Source organism: Spea bombifrons, chromosome 1 (assembly GCF_027358695.1).
Source record: "Spea bombifrons isolate aSpeBom1 chromosome 1, aSpeBom1.2.pri, whole genome shotgun sequence".
Classification (NCBI taxonomy): domain Eukaryota; kingdom Metazoa; phylum Chordata; class Amphibia; order Anura; family Pelobatidae; genus Spea; species Spea bombifrons.
This window is the reverse complement of record NC_071087.1, coordinates 104233766-104259966: the sequence shown is the minus strand read 5'-3', so window position 1 is coordinate 104259966 and position 26201 is coordinate 104233766. Positions and strand designations below refer to the sequence as shown.

The 26201-nt window shown below is 38.7% G+C and overlaps 1 protein-coding gene across 2 annotated transcripts in view; it reads right to left on the bottom strand.

Moving 5' to 3' along the window:
• Positions 1 to 11741: 11741 nt before the first annotated feature.
• Positions 11742 to 26201, bottom strand: part of NTRK2 (neurotrophic receptor tyrosine kinase 2) — a 101728-nt gene continuing 87268 nt past the window's right edge. For both annotated transcript variants that reach the window (XM_053467011.1, XM_053467021.1), the window contains 2 exons: positions 15124 to 15282; positions 11742 to 14949 (listed from right to left, as the gene is read on the bottom strand). In XM_053467011.1, coding sequence (XP_053322986.1) covers positions 14764 to 14949; positions 15124 to 15282 — 345 coding nt within the window. In that variant the 3' untranslated portion in view covers positions 11742 to 14763. The remainder of the gene's footprint in view (positions 14950 to 15123; positions 15283 to 26201) is intronic.

Below are 26201 nucleotides of genomic sequence, written 5' to 3'. Positions count from 1 at the left end.
GGTATTCAGTTTCACTCTGTATTGCAATAAAGATAGGCACTCATCATGTTTGTCAGGAATTAGCCTTCTCCTTTCATTTAAATTTAATCATCCAGTTAAGTTTTACTTGCATTTGTTAGAGCCGAGGCATTCAGAGATGGGTTTATGGTTGAAAAATATCTAATGATTTTGGGTCTGGAGCCGAAAAGCATCATCAGACATCATTATAATTGTTTCCTTGGTAAGATTTAAAATAGGTTTCAATCAGAGTGTCTTGGACTGCCAGCATCCCAGGGCTTTTTGGGACACTGACGGACATCCAGTGCACTGTGACGTACAAAGATAATATTTTCTTTACAATGTTTAAAATGGATCTTTCTCTGTTTTGATTGAGGTTTCGATTTATATGTTTTCCACATACACTGCCTTTAGAAAAACAGGTTCTACAACTGCATTTTACAGTGTTATTTATTTATGTTTTCCTCCTTCCCTATGGTTAACACATTTAATATCATATACTTTTATCAACATACACAGCAACTATGAATTAAAGTACTAATTTGTATTTCACTGCTTGCAACAAAGTGGATTTTTGTCAATAAAGACAAATTACATTTTTATAAATTATAAAAATCCTTGGGTTTCAGTGTGGCAGAGCCTGTCCCGGTGTGTGTGTTTGGGTGTCGGTGTGGCAGAGCCTATTCTGGTATGTATGTGTTGGTGTCAGTGTGGCAGAGCCTGTCCAAGTGTGTGTGTGTGTTTGGGTGTGGCAGAACCTGTCCTGGTGTGTGTGTTTGGGTGTCCGTGTGGCAGAGCCTGTCCTGGTGTGTGTTTGGGTGTTGGTGTGACAGAGCCTGCCCTGGTGTGTGTGTTTGGGTGTCAGTGTGGCCGAGCCTGTCCTTGTGTGTGACTGGGTGTCGATAGGACAGAGCCTGTCCTGTTGTATTTGGGTGTCGGTGTGGCAGAGATTGTCCTGGTGTGTGTGTTTAGGTGTCAGTGTGGCACTGCCTGTCCTGGTGTGTGTCTTGGTGTCAGTGTGGCAGAGCCTGTCCTGGTGTGTGTGTTGGTGTCCATGTGGCAGAGCCTGTCCTGATGTGAGTGTTTGGGTGCCCGTGTGGCAGAGCCTGTCCTGGTGTATATCTGGGTGTTGGTGTGGCAGAGCTTGTCCTGGTGTGTGTGTTGTGTCCATGTGGCAGAGCCTGTCCTGGTGTGTGTGCTTTGGTGTTGGTGTGGCAGACCCTGTACTGGTGTGTGTGTGCTTGGGTGTCAGTGTGGCAGAGCCTGTCCTGGTATGTGTGGGTTTTCTTGTCGGTGTGGCAGAGCCTGTCCTGATATGTGTGTGTTTGTGTGTCAGTGTGGCAGAGCCTGTCCTGATATGTGTGTGTTTGTGTGTCAGTGTGGCAGAGCCTGTCCTGATGTGTGTGTTTGGGTGTTGGTGTGGCAGAGGCTGTCCTGATATGTGTGTATTTGTGTGTCAGTGTGACAGAGCCTGTCCTGGTGTGTGTGTTTGGGTGTTGGTGTGAAAGAGCCTGCCCTGGTATGTGTTTGGATGTCAGTGTGGCAGAGCCTGTCCTGGTATGTGTCTGGGTGTTGGTGTGGCAGAGCCTGTCCTGGTGTGTGTGTCTGGGTGCCGTAATGGCAGAGCCTGTCCTGGTATGTGTTAGTGTCCGTGTGGCAGAGCCTGTCTTGTTGTGTGTGTTTGGGTGTCAGCGTGGCAGAGGCTGGCCTGGTGTGTTTGTGTTTGGGTGTCAGTGTAGCAGAGCTTGTCCTGGTGTGTGCTTGGGTGTCAGTGTGGCAGAGGCTGTCCTGATATGTGTGTGTTTGTGTGTCAGTGTGGCAGAGCCTGTCCTGGTGTGTGTGTTTGGGTGTCAGCGTGGCAGAGGCTGGCCTGGTGTGTTTGTGTTTGGGTGTCAGTGTAGCAGAGCTTGTCCTGGTGTGTGCTTGGGTGTCAGTGTGGCAGAGCCTGCCCTGGTGTGTGTAGGTTTGCTTGTCAGTGTGGTAGAGCCTGTCCTGGTGTGTGTGTTTGGGTGTCCGTGTGGCAGAGCCTGTCCTGGTGTGTGTTTGGGTGTTGATGTGACAGAGCCTGCCCTGGTGTGTGTTTGGGTGACAGTGTGGCAGAGCCTGTCCTTCTGTGTGACTGGGTGTCGATAGGACAGAGGCTGTCCTGTTGTATTTGGGTGTCGGTGTGGCAGAGCCTGTCCTGGTGTGTGTGTTTGGGTGTCTGTGTGGACTGCCTGTCCTGGTGTGTGTGTCTTGGTGTCAGTGTGGCAGAGCCTGTCCTGGTGTGTGTGTTGGTGTCTGTGTGGCAGAGCCTGTCCTGGTGTGAGTGTTTGGGTGTCTGTGTGACAGAGCCTGTCCTGATATGTGTGTTTTTGTGTGTCAGTGTGGCAGAGCCTGCTCTGGTGTGTGTAGGTTTGCTTGTCTGTGTGGTAGAGCCTGTCCTGGTGTGTGTGTTTGGGTGTCCGTGTGGCAGAGCCTGTCCTGGTGTGTGTTTGGGTGTTGATGTGACAGAACCTGCCCTGGTGTGTGTTTGGGTGTCAGTGTGGCAGAGCCTGTCCTTGTGTGTGACTGGGTGTCGATAAGACAGAGCCTGTCCTGTTGTATTTGGGTGTGAGTGTGGCACTGCCTGTCCTGGTGTGTGTGTGTGTCTTGGTGTCAGTGTGGCAGAGCCTGTCCTGGTGTGTGTGTTGGTGTCTGTGTGGCAGAGCCTGTCCTTGTGTGAGTGTTTGGGTATCCCTGTGGCAGAGCCTGTCCTGGTGTATGTCTGGGTGTTGGTGTGGCATATCTTGTCCTGGTGTGTGTGTGTTGGTGTCCATGTGGCAGAACCTGTCCTAGTGTGTGTGCTTGGGTGTTGGTGTGGCAGACCCTGTCTTGGTGTGTGTGTTTGGGTGTTAGTGTGGCAGAGGCTGTCCTGGTGTGTTTGTGTTTGGGTGTCAGTGTAGCAGAGCTTGTCCTGGTGTGTGCTTGGGTGTCAGTGTGGCAGAGCCTGTCCTGATATGTGTGTTTGGGTGTCTGTGTGACAGAGCCTGTCCTGATATGTGTGTGTTTGTGTGTCAGAGCCTGTCCTGATTTGTGTGTGTTTGTGTGTCGGAGCCTGTCCTGATGTATGTGTTTGGGTGTTGGTGTGGCAGAGGCTGTCCTGATATGTGTGTGTTTGTGTGTCAGTGTGGCAGAGCCTGTCCTGATTTGTGTGTTTAGGTGTTGGTGTGAAAGAGCCTGCCCTGGTGTGTTTGGGTGTCAGTGTGGCAGAGCCTGTCCTGCTATGTGTCTGGGTGTTGGTGTGGCAGAGCCTGTCCTGGTGTGTGTCTGGGTGCCGTTATGGCAGAGCCTGTCCTGTTGTGAGTATTTGGGTGTCGGTATGGCAGAGCCTGTCCTGGTGTGTGTTTTTTTATTGGTGTAGTAGAGGCTGTCGGTGTGTGGGTGTCGATGTGGCAGAGCCTGTCCTGGTGTATTTGGGTGTCTGTGTGGCAGAGCCTGTCCTGGTATGTGCTTGGTTGATCGGTGTGGCAGAGCCTGACCTGGTGTGTGTCTGATGTGGCAGAGCCTGTCCTGGTGTGTTTGGGTGTCGGTGTGGCACAGCTTTTCCTGGTGAGTGTGTGTTGGGTGTCGGTGTGGCACAGTCTGTCCAGGTGTGTGTGTGCCTGGGTGTCGGTGTGGCAGAGGCTGTTCTGGTATGTGTTTGGGTGTTGGTGCTTCAGAGGCTGTCCTGGTGTTTGTATTTGGGTGTTGGTGTGGCAGAGCTTGTCCTAATATGTGGGTTTGGGTGTCAGTGTGGCAGAGCCTGTCCTGGTATGTGTGTTTTGGTGTCAGTTCTGCAGAGCCTGTCCTTGTGTGTGTGTTTGGGTGTCGGTGTGGCAGACCCTGTCCTGGTGTGTGTCTGGGTATTGGTGTGGCAGAGCCTGTCCTGGTCTGTGTGTTTGGGTGTCGGTGTGGCAGAGCCTGTCCTGGTGTGTGTCTGGGTATCGGTGTGGCAGAGCCTGTCCTGGTGTGTGTCTGGGTATCGGTGTGGCAGAGCCTGTCCTGGTGTGTGTGTCTGGGTGTCGGTGTGGCAGAGCCTGTCCTGGTGTGTGTGTGTTTGTTTGATCATCCTAACCTTTTTTAAATTTTTTATAATGAAAGGTGAGTCCAATATGTATCAGGTCACTCCTTGTGGGAATGCCCCCCACCAAATGTTGTTCAAAATCAAAAACCACTGACTGTGGCAAAAACTAAACGAAAATGTTGTCTGAATATCATATGTAGATATATCATATGTAGTGTTTTAAATTTATATGTAAAGATTTTTCTTGTATCAGATCTTATCAAGGGGACCTGGACACATTTGTATGCCATCTTTAACTTAATTGTAGCTAATTGTATAACTACATTGATATCAATTGGCTGCCTAGAGGGATTAAGAGTTACACTCATAAAATGCTTACATGAATTTAAGTATGTTAAAGTTTATGGGATGTAAAAGAGCCAAAAGTACATTATAGAAGGACCCTGACTCAGTTGTGGTTTGTAGCAGCAAACATTTGCTTTATACGTGTTTGCTGCAAAATGTAAGAAGCTGTCCTCTCACTGTTTTTTTCACAGCAACTGCAAAAATTTTAAGATTCTTCACCTATTGTTAGCACTTGAAGACAGGTTTGTCTTTTAAGCAAAGGAAAAAGGGTATCCTCTCTGGGCTCAAGCATTCCACACAGCCAACAACATGCTTCAGTTTTTGTGGCTTGTGATCCTCAAAGGAACACATATAAAGTGTGGGGGGGGGGAAGGATGTTGAAATTAAGAGAGTGTCACCTAGATGGCAAAGAGGAGTATAAACTTAGAAGAGAAGGGTCCTTGGAGAACTTAAGGACATGCTTGACACGGGCCCCATTGATGTTAGACAGCTTTCCTATGGAATATTCCCAAATGATTTTAAGAGACATTATTTTTTTTAGCGAGAGGGTTTGTTATTTTTCTTTTTTCTAACCCTGTGAGGGGTCTCACCGGATAATTGGCCTTCTTGCTTTAACAAAACACACTTTACTAATTATATAGTGGATTTTAACACACATTTCTTATACAGACATATCCATTATGCTTGAAATGCCTATGCTTTGGTTTTATATGAATAAAATGCTGAAGTCTTCCAGAGGCATTGTTTCCTACTTTTTGAGGAAATGATACACTATATTGTAATTACAGCAGGATAATAGCATGCAAATACAAGTTATAGCATAAGAATCCTTCCTTCAATAACTGTTTCATGTAATCAACAAACCGTTTTTATTTTTAGTAGTTATCACTTAAGTGCCTTAATAATCCCCAAGAGTTAAAGCGATAAACAAAGACCTCCACCCACTTACATTAAAGTACATTTTGTTAATTTCCTCTTAAATATATCACATCTTGAATGTTAGTATTGACAGGTGCCAATACGATTAAATATTTATTTATTCTAACTAGCTCATCATCTTCAAATTCACTAAAAAGGATGGTCTGCTGTATGTTCATGTAGGGTCTCATTCAGAATTGAGAGATTGCTTCTTCGTAATTAAATGAGAAAGAGTTAGTTGCAACCCTCTGCACAAATCGCTACCCACCACATGCAAAATAATGTATTATAAGAGGCAATTTCTTCTATTAATTGCACAGGTATTGATGTGTATTGCATTTGTACTATTTTTGAGGCAGTACCATGGCAACGGGTTTCTTGACAAAGGCCCCACGGCAGAGCTCAACTGAAATAGAAAAGTAAATGTAGGCAGTTAATATAAGGTTTTCTGCTATTGTTATTTTATTTATAAAGTGCCAACAAATTCACTGTCAATTTTCTACAAGAAAGAATAAATCATACTAAAATTAATTAAAACAGCATTTAAAAAGAAATGGTTTTCATAAAAATAATTCGAAAAATTGCCCCACTACTGTTACTGTGTGAAATACTTGCCAAGTAATTGTGTCCTTATTGTCTTTATTGAGGAACACTTAAACCTCAAAAGTGAAGTCAATGTTTTTGCCCTGTGTTCTTCATAATGCCCGTGTGTGGTTTCATGTATTAAGACACTGGTCAGAAGGCCAAAGTGTCAATATCTGGAATGAGAAGATGTGGTGCTACCATATATGCAGTGAAAGAGGTCCATGCTGTATGAGGCACAGAACTCATACTCTACCACTTATAGTAGGTTCCTCTGAGCTTTAAGAATAGCTTGATACAGGATATTAATATTCCTACCATGCTTTGGAATATTGGGACCTATTCATTAATAGCTGAGTTGTCAGATTAAATAGTTAACTCAACTGATACAATTCAACATATGTTAGCATTTACAAAGTGATGTGAATATATATATAAACATTCAAGATGCTTGCATATTCATGCCCAAGAAGTTTACAAATGTGGATTGCAGTTGAAGGCACGCAAGATGGAAGCATATGGGAGGCATTGGTGAGATCATTTCTTCCCCAAGAGGCTACATTTAATCCTATCCCACAGCAACTGAGATGAGGGTAAAGAGGTTGTAGGTGGGCTCCATGCCTCCCCATTTTTGTGTTCTATGGTAGAGGGCGGGGAAGTCCTCAGCCCATCATACCTAATAAGGGTCCATGCATAAATAAAAGTTACTAGGTCATGCTCAAGAAATTCCACTTCACACATCTCCTATATACATCTCTTAAAAATGTGATTCATTCACATTCATTTCTTTTATTTGAGGAATTAACAAAACTACGATGGTTTTACATGGCAATCAACAGCTCACTCACTTGGCAGTTGTCACTTGATATATATGTACATGCATGCTCACATAATTCAATGTAGAAAAAGAATGAATACAACTTGTTCCTCTTAATGCACTCTAAAAAAATACAATTTTCAGGCATAATCATGGTACCTGAGCACAGGACATGAAAAAAATCAAATATTGAACACAAGGAGTGGAATTGTTCAATACAAACTATTATTTTCTTCCTCGACAAGATTGCGCAAAAATGAACAGTCCAGTTAAAATACTAGTTAAAATACCTCGTGGCCCAGTTGCTACTACCAAGTCACTCTATTTTTTCATTTATAATGGTGCCACATTCCAACATTGTTGTTTTGATATCTTAGTATTAAACAAACAAGAAGTACATTTTTCAATTTAGAAAGTGGATTCCTTAAAAAACAGTTCTCTAGCTTTTTTGGTAAATCAGACCCAGCAAAAGCAAAATGCGTAATATAATCTCATAAAATAGCTCGTAAACAGTACTGCTAGGCAACCTGATCTTTGGGTTTTATTTTTTTCTACCTCAGTTGCTAGGATACTAGAATATCATATATATTAGCTTTGTGTGAATAACAGAATAATGTAACATGCTTGTGCATGTAAGCAATTGGAGAGCATTAAACCACATCACATAATGTAGACTTTTATAGATCCACAGATGCATTATAGGAATTATACAAACACTTGGTTAAATTCTGAGAGGCTACAATGGACTGAGCATAATGGTTATTTGATCGTATCAACTAAAACAATAACATTCTCTAAAAAAGATATTGGGTGCTTTTATAAAAATGGCTTGTTACCTGTCTGAACAGCTTATGATGTTATAGTATAGCAATTACATTATTTCTTCTTAATTCATTAAGAATATCTTACAGTTCTGTTGTTCCTGGTGACATAAGTACTATGAAAACAACAGAGATGTACCCAGTGATGTACGTATCCTGGCCTAGGTCAACTAGGGGATAGCCCTCCGTCTCAGGGTTAATCCCTCAGTTTCTGCCTCTCAGGTGATTAAACCTGCACAATGGCCAGGTTAAAAAGGCCTATTTAAGCTTTGGACACCAGTTCAGCACAGCCTCCATTAAGATACAGTGTACCAGGATATGACGTTGTAACTTGGTGCTCTGTTTTGTAAAGGTGCTTAAAGTCCCAATGCGGGACAGACCCAGGCAATCTGGGACATGTGGTCACCCTAATATAGGGACAAAATCCCCCATATGTATTTGTCCCATCCAGGTTTTTTTCCAAGCTTGGCTGAACACATCTCACTGCATATGATATACTTACTGCCCTGGCACTGGGTCTATTCAGACCCCTGTGCACATGTTTAAAAAGGGCTTCCATTGATCTTAATCAGTGGCAAAATATTTGGACCATGGAGGAGAAGGACAGCTGCAGAAGTAACATTTCTACTTTAGGAATCTTGTGGTACCATGAAAATAATTGTCTTTGTTGATATAGAATTTTCTTTCTTGCATGCTTCTAAACTGTACTTACTCCTGGAGTCATAAAACTACTTCATTGGATTGTGTCATTTAGTTGATCAAAATATCTATTACTTCCAAAGCTAAAATTCATGTTGGCCTGATTATTAGCACCTTTCTTGTTCTACATTTTTCTATATGAAAATTAACAGATCATCATGATGATGTAGATATTTTTGGTTGTTTTTAACAGAAGGTTAAAGGATGGGGCCTAATTTTTCTAGCTTCTTAGCTTATTTACATTTTTCCATACAGTTAAGTGCACTAAATAAACACATGTAATGGTGCTTACAGGATGCAGTAAGAATTAATCTCCATTTATCACTGGTACCCCCATAACTTCATGCTGACAGTATTTGAATGATTATTTCTAACTATAAAATTAAGCTTGAGGGTATTGTTTGTACATTTAAAAAAGAGGATTTGGATTATTTAAACATTAGCAAGAATGTATCACTGTCACAACCACCTTTAAAATAACATCAATTCCTTCTATTTCTAAATCCCAACTTTTTGCATGATATGAAAAGCTAAAATAATATTATTTTTTATCCCTGTAATATTACATTGCGAGCCACTAAATGGCTTATATTGTGATTATTATATCTGTAGCCAAATCCTTTTGTTTATATGGTCAAATGTTTTCGTTTACATCAACTGATGCAAGAAAGGCAAATTATTTCATGTTTTATTGATTGCAAACACTACTATTTCCAAGGTCTCATAAATAACTCAAAACTAAAACACGTGAATTCTTCATAATTTCTAAAATCAATTAGCCATTTAAATAGCCAGCCAAATAGATCTAATTACCGCTCCCTGCCAAGGCTACTAGAAATGTTATTTGAAATCTGTCATTTGTACTTTTCAGTTAAGTTTTTCTTAAGTTTTTCAGTTGTATCTAGTATATACTGTCTGTAGTATACTGTATATACGGTATCGCTTAATAATGGGGTATAATAACTAAATTGTAAATACATGCAGGCTGGCTAAAAGTGGGAGTCTGCACAAAACACTTTTTAATACCATACATTTGACTGCAGGAGAGTCAAGTGGATATGAGTTAAAAAAAAGAAAACACCTTAAGGATTTATTATCCTCTTTCTTTGGACTTAAAATGAGGATTGATGGCTTCAATGATCTAATATCTTGGGCACTATCCCCTCCATCTCACAATGCAGGAATAAAGGGGTGGGGAGATGCTCAGGATGGGGTGTTGTTCTGTCTGATGGACTTGAAGTGGAAGGCACTGTGGCATAGTACACTTTAATGCATATAACAACATATAAGCCCCTTTAAATGTTCATGTGGTCCATTTTGCAAATGCACTGAAATGCTTTGGCTTGTAAATGCCCTGCACGCACAACCAGTCAGCTCTAGCACTGGCACATGTGTGAAGGTGCTACCATTGATTTTTATGGGAGTACTTTCCAGCCACTAATTGACAACTTCGAGAAATCAATCCATTTTCTGAAATGTTAGACCATGTAGGAGAAGAGCAGCTGCTGCAGCAGAACTGCAGCTTCTTGGTTCATTTAAGTGCTTTATTTCGTTTTGGAACAATGCATATTAATGTACTATAATGTATTCTTCTATAGTGGGAGGTGTCAGGAACATTATACTGTATTCTTGAGTTCTTATTAAGTAGACCCGAATGCCTGAACTCTTTCAACAGTAAATATTATATCATTATCATAGCCTGTCTGACAGAACTAACATATACAAATCCCTTTAACTGACTATTGGCTTTATTCATTAAAGTGGCAGTTTCCTGGAGACTTGCAGTTTCAACTCATCAGCCTCACTGGATGAGTAACTGGCGCCTGCAAAGAGCATTGTAACACAAGATCAGTCATCATGGAGCCATAATTTCTAAGCCTGTTATACAGTGGTACCATACTCAAGATGCCTCTCACAAACTCCATTGTGCCATTGGATTAGAGTATCCTACTATTATATTAATAATATTAACTCACAGGCCACTGCTGTGGGTATTCCAACTACAAAGGTATGTTCTCTTTGATTGTAGCGATATTCATATTTGGGGGTTTGGTTGCCATGTGACCCAGCAGATTTGGGCATCTTACTATTACCTCTATGTCAAAATCAATTACATTTGCAAAAATTGACCTCCTACATTATTACCTAGTTATGTAGGGCCAGTTAAAACATGAAACTAAAGTGCCATACATTTCCTGCATCCTCCCAATACCATTTCAATTATTTCCTTTCACAAAGATATTTATATGTTTATTCAATGTAGTAAACACTCCATGTTTGCTAAAAGACTACCTAAAATCAGTGTCCTACATCAGGGGAGGTTTCCATACTACCGTTGTTTCTCATTTATTCTTTTCAGCTGCATATCATAATGGGGCTATTAATACTTGCTATGTAGACATCATATCTAAAGGGATACCATATAAATGTGTGTATATGAACAATTGGGAGCAGGATATACAAAAATCTACTTCCTTGGAAGATTGAGTACAAGCAGCAGAACATTGGTAAATTCATTTGTAGATGATAGCTGGCAATTTAGAGGCTCATATGTAGCCTCCGGCCTCAAACAGATGTTGGAGAACTTGTGGTGAACTGGACTCTTATGATGCTTATGTGGTGGACATGCCTCAAAATTCAACCATTGTAGACACAGCCCTTTAATAAATAATAGAAAGAGTACATCTTGCACAAGGTTTCTATTTTCTAATGCCTATGAAAATATGTCCCATGGTCTCATTCCAAATACATGATTATCTTTGATTAATTAGGAAGCAAGCCATTTTTTTTGTTGGGATATTGAACAAAACTCAGTATGTCTCTTAGCTGACAACAGTCAGTTTCAGAAACTACCGGTTTGGGGTCACTTACTAAGCAAGTGCCCCTAGAGCATGTAGCATCACGACTGCAGTGGTAATAATAGTTTTCTGCAATGTATATAATTAAATAGGAATATTGGCTCTACTTTTAGAGTTAATATATAATAGAGTAACCAGCGATATTGTTTATATTGGTTTTATTATTTTATTGATTTTATACTTTCTATATTTTTGCACTGTTTTTCTGTTTCCATACTTACTGTATACAAGTACTGGTGATGCTGTATATTAGCCATGAAAAGCAATAAACATTATAAACATTATACCTTCTTGAACTAAACAGTCTGAGTGCATTATTCCTATGAAGCATGACTTTTGCAAAGAAGTATGTATATAGTATGTGTAATAGGGCAAAGCTGACCTTATAAATATGTGCAAGAAGTAAACCTACACATTATTACACAAAAAAATAAGTTCTATACCTGTGGACAGAATATACTGAAAATATGTACACAATTATTTCTAAATTGTATTAATTTGCGTTGCACAATCTATTATCTTTGCAGTTTGGTCACAAAACTATTGTATTATATTTTCATATCATTTTATTTATCTAAGACTTATATGTAAGTTCTTATTTTTTACAACGCATTTAAAGTTTTAAGGTATAAAAATTAATGTAATCAATCAAAGTAACAAATATACTTATAGAGACACAGTTCCCTTTTATTTTTTCCTTTAATGTTTCAGTTTAAAAAAAAAAGAACAAAAAATACATTCTTTCAAAAGCAAAATTTCAGATTTCATTATTCTTGGTCGTATGACGGAGACGAAACAAGCCACACAATAGTGACAGCAGGTTCGGCCTAGATTTGCATTAACTGATACACATTTTGTGTTAGTCATTGCCATATATTATACAACCAATGAGTTCCATAAACATAAAAAGTCAGGTTAGCCATAATATACAACTAATTTCCGAAATATATATTAACTCATATAATAGTGCAAAAAATGAACATTTTAGAATATAGTAACACGGTTCATAAATTAGGACTATGATAATGTTGTTGAAAACTTCCTGACTCAAAGTATCATTATCTGTTTGGAGAAATGAGACATCAACGATGGAAATGGATTCATCACAATGTTCTGTGTATGAACTGATGACCTAGACTGTGGTACATAAATACTGTCATACATGTAATGTTTAACTACTTTTTCTGTAAGTGTCTTCTTAATTTGGGTGAAGCTGAGCCAATGGAAATAAAGCAATGGGTATTGTTAAATATAGCCAGCCAAGTGGGACTATATGGTTAAATCCTGAGGATATGCTTAGGTCCACATAATTACAATATTCATTTTAAACAGTTACATGAAACTGTAACATTTTTTTTCCACTCTGCCATACTGGTACTGCAACCAGCACTGACTCAATCCTCTTACTGCAGTCTATTGATTTCCTCTATGATACTAAAGGGTTAATATTTTATTGACAGACACTTAGCACAAAGTAAATTTTAAACCACAGATAGAGAATGTTACAGCATGAGGCTCATTTTATCCTGCTTGCGTTATATAAACGTCATCACCCAGCCTACATATGTAACCCAATATGTGCGTCTAATCATTTCTTATGTTGCACATATTTGTTGAAACTGTACATCAAATCCAAACAGATTTGCTTTTAACAATAAATGCATATATATATATATATTTATGTGTTCTGAGAATATACGTTTCACATGGCAGGCAATAAGAGGAATTCATCCATGTTTTTTGAAAAGCTACTCTTGTTCTCATATAGTGTGAAGAATAGTAGCACAAAACAACACTTTACACAGCTTATCAATTTGAGCGCTAATGTCTAAGTGAAACAACGTGGGTGCAAGTAAAAATCAAATGTTTCTGAATGTAGACATTCTAGTACGTTTCACGGAGTTATACATTTCACATCTTTCACACCTTCATCCATTTGCAATAAGCTGTCCGGTTTGAGTAGGCACAGATTTTTTTTTAACTTAGTGAATAATGCTGCAAAAGGTTCATAAAAAGAAAGATAAAATGGTTTTCCGGATAGGACTAAGAAACAGCACACTAATATTCGCACATATATAACTGTATCACGTTTATACTGTGTTTTTAAAACATTGCTAAAAATTTTGTACAGTCATTACCAGACCCAAAATGAGACTATTTTCTGTGCTAAAACCTCTGCTCCAGAGGCTATTTTCCATATTTATAATTCGTCCTCAAATCAAACATATTTTACAGTTTCCCTTTTATTTCAATATACTTCATTTATATACATTTATCTACACACGATGCATTTTCCTTTACTGTGCTACATGTTCATATATAATTGAGTTTTATAGTGGTTGAGAGAATTGTAATACATAAACCTTCCTCACTGGTTTTCTGACAGAATAAAAGGAGAGCTTCCTAAGCTATGTTAAATGCAATTGTGATACAAGTTCCATATGTGTACTTTCTATAGCTTTGAATATGACACATCATGCCGGTAACGTATATAAGCATGCGCTGTCTCCAAGGTTAACATCACAAACATTTTAGAAAGGTTGCCACTTTTTACAATCTAATACAGAGAAATATGAACTTCAATTCACAGTCCATGAAGGAAAAAGTAAAAAAAAAATAGGCTAACAAACCAACCTTAGGAATGTAAATTTGAGACATTTGGTCATGCTTTGGAGGCCCTTTTTCCAGACCAGGATTCAATCTAGGCCTGTTGCTATATTTGTTACAACAGTTAAAATACATATGTTTTATGTCACATTCACCTGTCCATCTTCGTAGATGTTGTAGCCCATCAATACACACAATGGCTCATGTGCACACTTGTCAAAACTGAACTTTAAAGTAGGCTTAAACTGGTGAATATTAGATTGTCCTCTAGGTACAATTCTCAACACTACGTGATGACTGTGGTCTCATAAGATGAGTCGCTTATGACGTAATTATAATACTGTATTCACTACATTTAGGAAGGTGAACATAAATTATAGCAGACCTTTCTACCTTATGTTACCATAACAATAAAGAACAACCTGCATTAGGATGTTTTGTTTGTTTCTGAGTATTATGAACTGAAATGATTTCTTGTGTTTGTGTTGATTTATATTTAGGCAGACAGCTCCATTGACTTGTCTCCTCAACACAGTACTTCTCTTTCTCGTCCGCTTTTTCCAGAAGTCCCATACATCATAGTCCAGAAATTGGTCATCTTTAGTGCGCAGAGTCAGTACAAACACTATAGGTATGTACAGCAGGAGCCCAACGTTTGTGTCACTTTTTTATTTTTTCCCTTTTTTCATCCACATTAAAGGCAGGAATACAAGAAGGCATTGTTAGATGCTGCAGGCAGACTTGTATGTCTGCTGATTAATACAGAAGGTTTTAAGGCCTTTGTCTATGTACGCTGCGTTACATAAAGGCAGAAGCATAAAGAAAGTGGGACAGGAGAAACTGAAGAAAAAAAGCAAGAAGGTAAAAAGATATTAGCTCAGCAGAAAAAAATTAAAAGAATCAGATAGAATTTAGTAATGGCAAATATTCAGTACTGTGTATTGTACAGATGGAGAAATTAGTGTTGCTTGCCCTTTGAAAGTTTCTCAGCATCTTCGTCGGTAATACTGTAAGAGTTTATAACACATCTTATGGAGTTCAGCAGGCGCTCACCACGTTCTTACACTAAGCTCATATGGGTAACGTCTTGAGTTTTTAGCCAAGAATATCAAGGTATACTGGAGATGCCTTGGACAAGTTCTGAAGGAGGATGTGTATTTCTTTGATGTTTAGCCTCATATGAGGCTCCCTCTGCCAACAACCAAGCATTAAGTCATAGATTTCCTTTGGGCAAGTTCGGGGTCTCTGTAAGACTCGTCCTTGAGTAATACATTCGATTACCTAAAATTTAGAGAGTCATGTTTATTTAAGAATAGAGCCAAACAACATCCCTACATCATAAATTAAGATTTGTAAACATTAGAGAGCATTTTAATTAATAGCTATTCATATGTTAAATTACATGTTATCAATCTGCATTTTAATTATACTTTTTTAATATATGAATATACAAACCTCGTTGTTTGATAGCTGATACCAGGGTTGTTTTCCATAAGTAAAAATTTCCCATAAAACCACCCCTAAACTCCAAACATCGCTTTCTGTGGTGAACTTCCTGTACATGATACTCTCGGGGGGCATCCAGCGAATGGGTAACATTGTATGCCCTCCAACCTAAAAGAAATAATGAGAAAAAATGTATTACTGTACAGCAGAGCAAGCTGCTATAAAAGTGAAGTTGTAAACACTTTATATACAAGTATTAGTGGGTCTTATACTGTAATTAAAAGACATTGACTGCAAAATAATCAACAGTGTGCATCCAGATTGTAAACTCACAAGCGCGGGGCCCTCTTCTTCTTCTGTAAAAGTATGTTTAATGTATGTTAATGATATATAAATTGTCTTAATTATTTTCACTGTACCCTATTGTAACAGCTCTACCAAATCTGCAGTCGCTATATAAATAAATCTACTGTCATTTAATTTACAAAGCAAGTCATATTTCTTGAGAACATTTTAGGTTCTTTTAATAGCCGGGTAACTTGAGGTGCCTACATACTGAGTGCCAATATTTCGGAACAGCCAGCAATTTTCATTCACAAACGGAACCAAAGAGCAACTGCCATTAAGCGATGATTAATTATCTTAAGTTTTATTATTCATAAAATATTAATAAGAGATTTTATCCTTATTCATCTGAAACTTGTCTATGCTTGTTTTATTTGTAAATTGCCTTCTTTAAAATTTAATGAACGCTTTGAACTGGTAGCTGCTTTGAAAATAGAAGTGCGTCCTTAGAAAAATCGGACTTAATGCATTATCTCAGTGCCTGATGTTTTTGTAACAGTGATGTAATGGTTTGGATAGAACGGGAGGTACAAGCAAATAGAGACTGGCTATTTGATACTATTGCATGTTAGGAACCTTTCAAAGGCTGTCAAATTTTGTATAAATTGAAAACTAATATTCCTCTGACTTCACTAGTCAATCCCTCAGAATTAGGCACATTTATTTTTAAGATCATGAAGCTGTCAACACCCTGGCACATGAGATACTCTACAGGAAAAAAGTTCTCGAAGTCAAAACAAGAACGCACACATAAAGTAAGCCATGGAAAAAAAATGATAAAATTATATTATTTATTGTACACAGGCAGTACTTTCATAAACTTTTTTGTCATGTGCAAATATTCATATTGAAATGTGCAAGCATAACCAATCAATAAACATTAATAACTTGTAAATACAACCCTGAACTAAAATACTGTTCAAAAAGTTGCGTTTGAAAGATAGGGAATGCATGGTAATGAAATTAAAATCCCCCCACAGACAAGTAAACATATTTCCTAATGGCTTTGAATATGTAACATATTGGGGAAAAGGAAACATTGACTGTGACAATAGGAAAAAAACATTTCAAGATTGTGATCAGCAGGACCGGCTATGAACCAAATAACAATCCAGGCACCCCTACACAAACATGCCATGTGTTTATACCATTTGTGCCATGTAAGATCACTTGTGCAAGTATCTCAAACATTGTAGAGGCTTCTGCTACACTTCTGCACCACACCATAACTACTGGTGGCCAGACCTGGAGATTTTCTGCGTATGACGCAGAGTCTCCAGGTGAAATGCTGTTTCCTCGGATCTTCAAGCCACACACACTCCTCAACCACTCCCAACTCATGTAAAGGGCTACTGCAGCTCGCTCTGCCCCATGTGGCTAACCAAACCCCATCATGACTCTTTAGTCTGCAAAGCCCCGCCTCCTCACAAAGCCACTCCCTCAGAGGAGAGCTCCAGGCAGCCAGGTAAGCTTCCGTTGCCCCTGACCTGTCCAGTCAACCCAGACAGCTGCCTGACTCACCTGGCACTAAGGCCTTGGTGCTCACAGACTGCATAATGATGGCTTTCCAACAACAGGAATTGCGCTGTTTTACTACAAACAGAGGATAAATTGCAAACAATAAATATAAAATATTCCTATTATGTATGTAAAAACATTTTAATGTAAAATCAATAAAAGTTGTGTAAAGCCCCTAAACACGTGACACACTCAATATAAACAATGTTGCTCATCTATCACAAGCTTTTTTTTTTTATTAATGCTGCTTCCTGCTATGTCCACTTAATCTGTTCAATAAAGATTAACTCACTTTAGTGCATATTATGACAAGGAAATTTACAGAAAACCGCACAGACCATGTTACTGATATAACCACATCTTTAAGAGTCTGGAAAATGAATAAGGGGCACTTTTAAACAATAACAGCCTCTCTTGAGCCAACACTCACATTTTTATCATGGGCTTCGGTTTGTGGTTAGGGGAGTTATTAGAATAATCTCATAAGAGCATCTGGAACTAACCTCAAAATCCAAAGCAACAATGGGGCAATTGTATGACCACAATACTAATGAATAAATAACAATACAATCAGAGTGCTTGCCTATTTGGATGGACTGCCTCCACTTACTCCTTTCTTTTTTTTTTTTGTTAGATCTCTCTGTTTTTTTGCCAAATGGATTATCACGTATGGGTGTTCTAACTGTTTAGTCTATAGGATTTAGCTACAGCCTCACTATCCATGAGACGCAAAATCTTCTATTAAACTATAGCTAACATAACAAAGATATAGTAAGAAGTCCCATGACGTTTTACCCACAAGCTTGCTATACATAAATAACAGTTGTATCTAGACAAACTATGTGCACCCTGCCCACAGTCTAAAAAAGAACAGTTAAACATATACTATTGGTGGAATTGGAGCCATACAATGAAGAACATGCAATGTGGAACATGTTGGAATGGACTGGGGCATTGCTGACCCTTATTCTCTCCCTTAAAAAGAGTCACTCTATGGACATGCTTGTTCACATCTATGCAAAATATGGGTCTGATTCCTTGTTTCTGGGCTAGATTCACAATTGTATTACGGTAATTGTGTAAATAATTTTTTGCTGTTCATAATGACACATTGTAAACATTTTAGCCACTTTCATTTTATTATCTAGGGTCACAAGGCCCTTAGTAAGAAGCCCGATAAAATGTTTCTAAAAAGTTTTAACTATTTCAAGGTATTTGCAGTAGTGAATTGGTAAAATAAATGTAGACTATGATGGTAAAGCCACTAGGGGGAGCCATAGTAAAATGATTTTAAAAGTTCGAGTTTACAATCAGAGATGTATGTAGGTATATCTAAGATGCCTGTGTAACCAACTACAGCACAGTAAACTGAGAAGAAATTGATGTAGGAATTTCAATAAAACGATTCAACTTGTGGGTAATGGCTGTGTGTTTTACTGCAATGAATCTTAAACCTCTGTTATTGTCTGGTCAGTCATTTGGCCGGCGTGCAACTTTCGGACTCAAATATCTTAGCATTCGACTGAAAATCAATCTGTGCATAGTACCGATAAAGTTTATGGGACCTAAAACAGTGACTTCTCCAACCAGTATGATTTGTCTCTGCCATACACATTTTTAAAATGTTTTTTTCCAGTTGCAAAAAAACACAAAAGCAACCACCTACTGACTGGTCAAAATGACTTGTACCACAAATGATCTCACACTTATCTAGACAAGAAAGACCCTCTGTTTGATCTGGCTCTGTAATGAGTTCCACCAGGTTGGCTCACCAGTGTGAACTTGCTTGGTTAAGATGCAGCCTGGAAGTTGAGTGCTGGCTGGCTACATGTCAGCTCATATGGAAGTCTGATGGAAAGTAACCTAGTTGAAGCCATTTTTAGCTCAAATTACAGGTGCAAGTCAGCTGCAAACAGGAGGAATAATGTGTATTTTTGTCTTAATAGTTTAAGTTGAGATGCATGTGTTCAAGCTAGGCTACCCAAATAATGAGGCCTTTTTGCAGTCCTAAAGAACTACAGCTGGGCACCACTAGCCTTATAATAACCTAAGGTCTAAAAAGGGTCCTACTACAGCTATTGTTCACATGCAACTGACCATATGCATAGTGCCATTACAATGTGTGTGCATAGCTAGTTAGTAAAGTGCATTTCAGTACTGTGAAGATGCAAGTTTGGAAAAAAAACCTCATAAACAGGGCTAACCTGCAGATGACTAGGGCACTAAGGCATATCCACGCAATGGCCACACTTTGTAAGTGCCTTTAAAAAAAATAGATTACTTACCTGTGCCTTCAAGTAAGAGACTTAAATGTATAATATTACCACCACGAACAGCAATCCTTGTTTATTTAAATAATGCATGTAAAATAAAATACATTCAAGATTATATGTGTATTTTTTAGGTATTTAGGAATACAAATGTAAGAAAAGGAGTCCTAAAAGCTGACGTGATGAAATAACATTGGAATGGGTGTTGAATGTTATATGGAAGTGATAATTTAAACTATACATATATTGTAAATATATCAAAACTGTTTGCGTAATGCTAATTATTATTTGACTACTTGAATAGATTAAAGAAACAAAATATGATAAATATGATTATGATTGCTGTCCCCACTAAAAAACTATGCAAAAACCTTGCAAGTAAAATGTTTCTAGGTGGCTTTATATTGGAATTACTAAAATAACCCAGCTAATTTGTTGTCCGTAGCCCCTTTGGTGGAATTATTTTTTAATGGCCTCAGGGTCATCTTGTAAAAGCAATATTTGGACAGGGTTCTTGGCAGCAGGGGAAACTCGCTTTTCCAGTATCAGGACTTTATAACACTAATAGCATAACTTTACATGAAATGCCACACATGTCATCTTGTCTTAGACTTGATAGGATATAACCCCAGCTTGGAGCAGGTTTGGAACATACTGTGAGCCCAGTAGAAGGTTGAAAAGGTCTTTAGGGGATTCTGACATCTCAATGATGAAGCTTCATTTACACAGGATTAAAGCAGCAAGGTTGTATATGTTCATCTATGCAATATTAATATAAATTTAGCGACCCTGTACCAATGTATCATTAGCTAACTTGGTATTCAGTCATCCAGAGTGCTCTCCCTCAAGGAGATAACACACTCATCAAACTAATATGTACAAACCCCACCTGACCTTGATCTGATCAGTTATCATAACAGTTAGAATGCACACACACAGACTAAAATAGAGAGAAAACAATAAATTTTTGCCCAGGCTTTCAAAACTCAATGGTATAAGAATACAGGTCACTGAGCTTTGGGCTGACACAAGCCATAGTACAAGCCTCATTCCCGTTAGCTGTCTAGTCAGCATTGAGCATGGTGATTGGCACTTTCAGCTGTCCTCCAACTACTTAAAGGAAACTTTATTATATGGTTGACATGCCCCTGTTTCCCAATGGCACAAATAGGGATTCACCGCCATGTTTTTTGTTTTTTCGGCTGAGGTAGTAATTGCGAGGTTTCATCAGAAAGTCTTCTAATTTGAAATGGACTGAGTGAAACTCATCATTACATCAAATCATGGGCAGCTACATATGATTTTTCCAAGCTGTGGCAAAGCCGAGATGTTTCATTGCTCCACATTAACGTCATCCCTTATTTAATTTTACCCTCAGTCCTTCCTGTTTTAAAGCGAACCCAAAGTATTCAACTTCCCATATTATAATTGCCTCTCCCTGCTTTCCTGTGACTTCAAATAACTTCCATGGGTGTATTCCCGCTATACGTTATATTTCCACTGTGGTGATAGTTTAAAATCGTGCACCCTAACTCCGCATGTAGATAAATCCGGCTTATTTTGTGCTATATGACATTTATGTAGGTTTGTCACCCTGATATTTATTACTGCAACACAACCCATCTGAATAGTCACTAAAACCTTGCCGATACACATGCAGCTTATATAAACAACCTGTTCCAACATGCCTACAACAATAAATATTGAATACATAGGGACACTGTAATAGTGGCACTGCATATTAATTGCAAATCTAATGACTTTTTCCTATCTCCACCTCCCTGATGCCGCACTATTATAAGCAGAGCAGGTTGGCTGCCATGGAAACTGGGGCCCAGATAGCTCAGGACCCATGGAATCGACAACTGCAGAGTGATTGCGAGCAGACATTAACCCCTTTGCTGGAATCTTTAGTGCAGTAAACGCGTGATACAACAAGCAGCGAGAAAGGTTTGGTTTAATCTAAGCTTCAGAGGGTTAACAAACTGAGCAAGGGTGCCATCCTTTCCCTTAATCTAGTTCTGTTTTGCAAAGTAACTTGCAGACAGGTGAACGTACAAGCAAAAATGGATTAAATTACTAGTTTAATAATGCATTGGTGTTAATGGTAAATAACCCTGACCAACGTAAATAACCAATACATTTTTGGAATCGTAGTTTGATGAACATTTTTGTTGAGATGGCCAGATGTATTTTAATAATAGAACTGCTACCAGAAGCACACTCCCACTGTGCGTATCCCAGTGAGCGCCGCACCGCATATGACATCATAGCACCCACACAGTTATACACACTTATACATATACACACAGCCCCTCCAACTTCATCCACTTATACATCCATAAACATAGCTACTCACCATACACTTACACATGTAAACATGTATGCATACAGGCATGCATGCACACACACACTCTAACACCATACACTTAAAAGTACATGCACACATAATCTAATACCATACACTTACATACACGCACAGCCATTCTAACAATGTACACTTATACATATATACATGCAGCTCACAAACATCCCCCTCCCTTAGCCTCCCTCTTATATGTTTAGCTCCAAATTGTTTAGGAGAGTTACAAGTTCATTATCTACCGTGAAAGTAATTGCTCTGTTTTAAATAATATTGTTTTCAGTTATTTAAACACATTTAAAAACATTATGAACTATACTGGTGCTCTCTCATCATTTGGCCCCAGCCCATTACATGATGTCATTGGCCACAGTGGTATTAGGAACTATGTGTTTTCATGTGTATCTTACTTATGACTAATGTGTTCTTCAAATACACTTTAAAATGCAGGGTTTGTCCCTATTCCGAACAAATAATATTAGGACCAGAACCCGACATGTGCAATGTGCTCAAAAATGGCACCATAAAATATGAGGCTGCTTTTAATTATTTCCAGGGCTCATTTTAATTCCCAGTCCAGCTCTTGTAGAGTTTGCTGGGTATTGTGTTTAACAGTCCAGGAGTCATTAATAGTTCTGGTTAAATGCATGGAATCCATATAGCTAAAGAGTCATAGGTTCAGGATAGGGGTGTTTGGGCTCTAGAGATAGCATGTCATGATTCTGTATTAATAAAGGGCTGCTTGATCGGGCATGAAATATCATTAAGATACACAGTGCCCTGGGTTCAGGCCAGTGTGGATTGGGCAACAGAAACTAGACCTAGCAATGGCTTGTGAGCAGGAATCATGTTTATGAAATGTAGAATTTCCGACCTCTGTTGATAAATCTGTCACATTGATTTGTTTCCCTTCCTCCTGTTTGTTTCACTGCTGGCAGGGAGGGTCCCTCAGGGTTGGCATCAGTGTAGATCTTGTCTAAAGTATGGCTAATTTGGGTGGCACTAAATCAAGTAGCTAAGTGCATAATGCGTCCCTGATGAGTGGCATGCAGTGTGTCCATCATGCAGCGGATGTTATGCTGGTGGCTATGCCTATGTTATTTACTCTAAGGGTAGTAACAACATAGGCAAGATCACATCAGCAAGTTTAATTAGTTGATTCTTATATTTTATTACAGCTTGTTTGCCTTAAAATAAATTGTCACAGTGTTTAGTAATCATCATGCCTTTGTGTCTGCACCTTTATTTTAATATATGTAATTTAACGAGCATATTGACAATGCATCCATCAATATATCATAACCGAAGTTACACTGCATATAAAAAGTAAATCTGCTGCATTAAATATGTTGAACACTATGGTGATGAGATAACTATTAAACGTGTTTAGATTTTTTGGGTTTATTTGTGAAATTCCTCTAGTGGTCTGCTTAATATTTTTCTTTTGCGCATGATTGAAAATGCAGTGATACAGTAGGAATGCAACATTGTAATGTTAGTTGGCATTACACTGCTTCTTCTCGATATCATATCATGCTGTAGTCCTACCCATGTTTGGCATGCCTATGCTGAATTGCAATAGACAGCCAGTCAGACATGTCTTGCTGTCCTGTTATATACGTATACAAACATTTTAACACAAATTACTTGGCAAATAAAAAAAATATGATTTATTTTCAAAGCAGTTTGCTGCAAGGATGATCTGAATCTCAAAAGGCAGGCAACCTTCTGTATTATGTTCACTTTGTTGCTGTTACAGGATAGGAAAAGACCCCTTGACTCTTCAGATTGCTACACTTCTATGTGGCTGTTAAATAAGATTAATCTCTGACAACATCAGAAAGCCAAACCGAATTAATTTGCCCTCCTTTAGTATTGTACGAATATATTCATGATATTTATAAAGATCTTGTTACATTGACGTGGCAGATAGGGAACCAAGGAGCATGTACTGTATATTAGCAGGGAAAAGGGGAAGCTATCCAGGGCCTTGGAGGTTTATTCACAGTTGCCCCCTTCCCCAATATTTGGCTTTCAATGTTCTGGCAGACTCCTGTACGCGAGTGTGATTAGAGGCAGAGAAACTGTAGGATGCATGGTTGCCAACTTTCCCATTTTTCCAGTGGCAGTTCCGGGTTTCCGGGAAATCAGCAGTTTTGGGTTTTAGGTGCAGGGCCGGTTGGGGAGATCATGAATCTGACTCTAACAGGCCCAAAATTAAGGAAGCATAAGGTATGTTCATTCATCTGCCTCAGTGCTCTCTCACACATGTCTACAATTAATGCCACTGAAGAACAAAAGCCACACACACCGTGAAGAAACAAACCTCCCAAACCCACCACAGGACTTAAACAAGAAAAAAAAGAAAATGGAGACAGGTGAGAGATGGAGAGAAAGGGGGAAGTCAAAGAGAAATGAGAGAGAAAATGAGGAGGATAGATAAAGAGAAAGGAGAGAGAGAGAAAGAGAAAGTGTGATGACCCAGGGTTAATAAGTGCCACCTGTAGTTGTTATTGTGTGATTTCTGTATGTCTCAGTATATTGTGCTTTTTGTTCCCCTCATGTACTGCCCTGTCCATATTCCACATGCCCTGCCCACGGACTTTAACCCTGTATAGCCTGGACACCCTCAACCCCACCAGAGTTTCATGGAGTTAACTCACGGGGGGTGAGGGACGGACCAGGGGTGGTTCGGAGAGGGAGCCTCCTACAGATCCCTGGTCGCTGGGACCGCCACGAGAGCTAAATTTAATCTATGTAGTACAGCACTTACTGTGTTAGTGATGAATACTGGATTGGTAATGTTAAAATCAATCAGACTGACTCCAAGTCATGATTTACAGAAAATCATTGAGTCTTGACATGTTTGCAATCATCCAAATTAAGGTTTTCAAGGATGCGTTTGTTTTTGCTTTATGTCAGTTATATCAATTAGTTATCAATCCCCTTGTACAATTATGATGGTTAAATAATAATTGCAATAACAATGCAAGCATGGTACACTGCAAGTCTGCGACTATTAAAAAATACTGCTTTTTATAAAACACAATTAAATAATAGAAACCCTGGATTCCATGTCGGGTATTTATGATACCTAGCAAAAAGTACAAATACCAAACACATCAGTTTCCACCCACTGACATCACATTTGTTATTACATCATTAGTAGTCACAGAGCTTATATGTCATGACATTTGTAAGGTATATGTGGGAGAGGATGGTAGATGAGCTGAAAAAAACTTTAAAGATTTGCATGAGTGTTCCTTAGTTCCCGTTTATCCTAGTGTGGTGTATATGCAGTACATCCAGTGTTCAAGAAAGTTGTGTGTCTCCTTTTGGACCCTAAGCAGCAGTACCAGCCTGAGCAGACATTAGATGTTCTGTACATGATTATTAGATCTGAAGTATGATTTTTTTTGAAGACCTAGAAATACACAGTCATTTATTTTATGGAACTTTAAATCTATATACTGAGATTGCCAAGATAGCCATGAAAAAGTGAAAGTAACTTTATTCTGTATAAACTGTGGCAATGTCAGAAGATTAGGTGTGGCACATACTAGCACCTTTACCTTTATTACAGTACTTTGCATGGCAGCAAGCAGCCATATTAAACTGCTTGCTCCAGGGACCAATCTCTGCCTAATGGAAGGGATTGTATTTTTATTTTTTTATCATTTTTGTTACTGAAGCTACTGATCGGAAGTCCAGCTTCTCTTTTTTTCCACCCTGCACCAATACTTGGCTGTTGATGCTTTATTTCCTTCTTGCTCAGCTGCAGACCTTGTCTGGGTGGCTGTTGGATTAGAAGGTGCATCAGTGTGTAATGCCTTTGATAATACCTGTTCTGACTACAAACATGTAGGATTTGGGGGGGGGGGGCATCACTAATTCATATGGTGAAATCAATAATTAGACATACTCTAAAAACACAAGTTTGTTACACAATGCATTATAAGGTTAATTTATGAGGAATATTAGACTCACTGGGGCCCTGAGCAGCTGCTTATTAAATATAATAATGCTACCATAATAATTATTATAATTCTTGAAGAAAATAGGTATATTTCTGCTAATTCATAAAACAATGTTATTGAAAATGTTGATAAAATGTGTTAGTACCTTTGCTTGGCCCCTCATGTTTTCAAGCAATGGTTTTCATAATATACCATTAGCCATAAAAAAACCACTTTCCTCTGCTATGTTAATTGTAAGCTTATATGGGAATTATGGTTTGATTTTTTTTTTCTCCCTAGCTAATAATGGCAACATAATTACATTAAATAGATGCTCAAAGGGAAAACCTCTGTGATTAATTTATTTTAGTACTACAAGAACCGCCCATTTAAGCTTTTTAAGAATCTTTGTTTTGTTAGAAAAACACACAATCCCTATTGTCTTATTTTAGTGTGATTAACCCTCTGAGGCTCACATTTATGTTTTGCTGTGATGGAACATGGTTTCCTAGCAACCACTAAATTGTGTCTCTCTTGTGCGGAGTGATTTACTGATGCTCAAGGTATGAATTCAGCAGCTACCAGGCAACCTAGCCCTAATACGCATTCCATAATATGCAGGAAATACATGGTCAA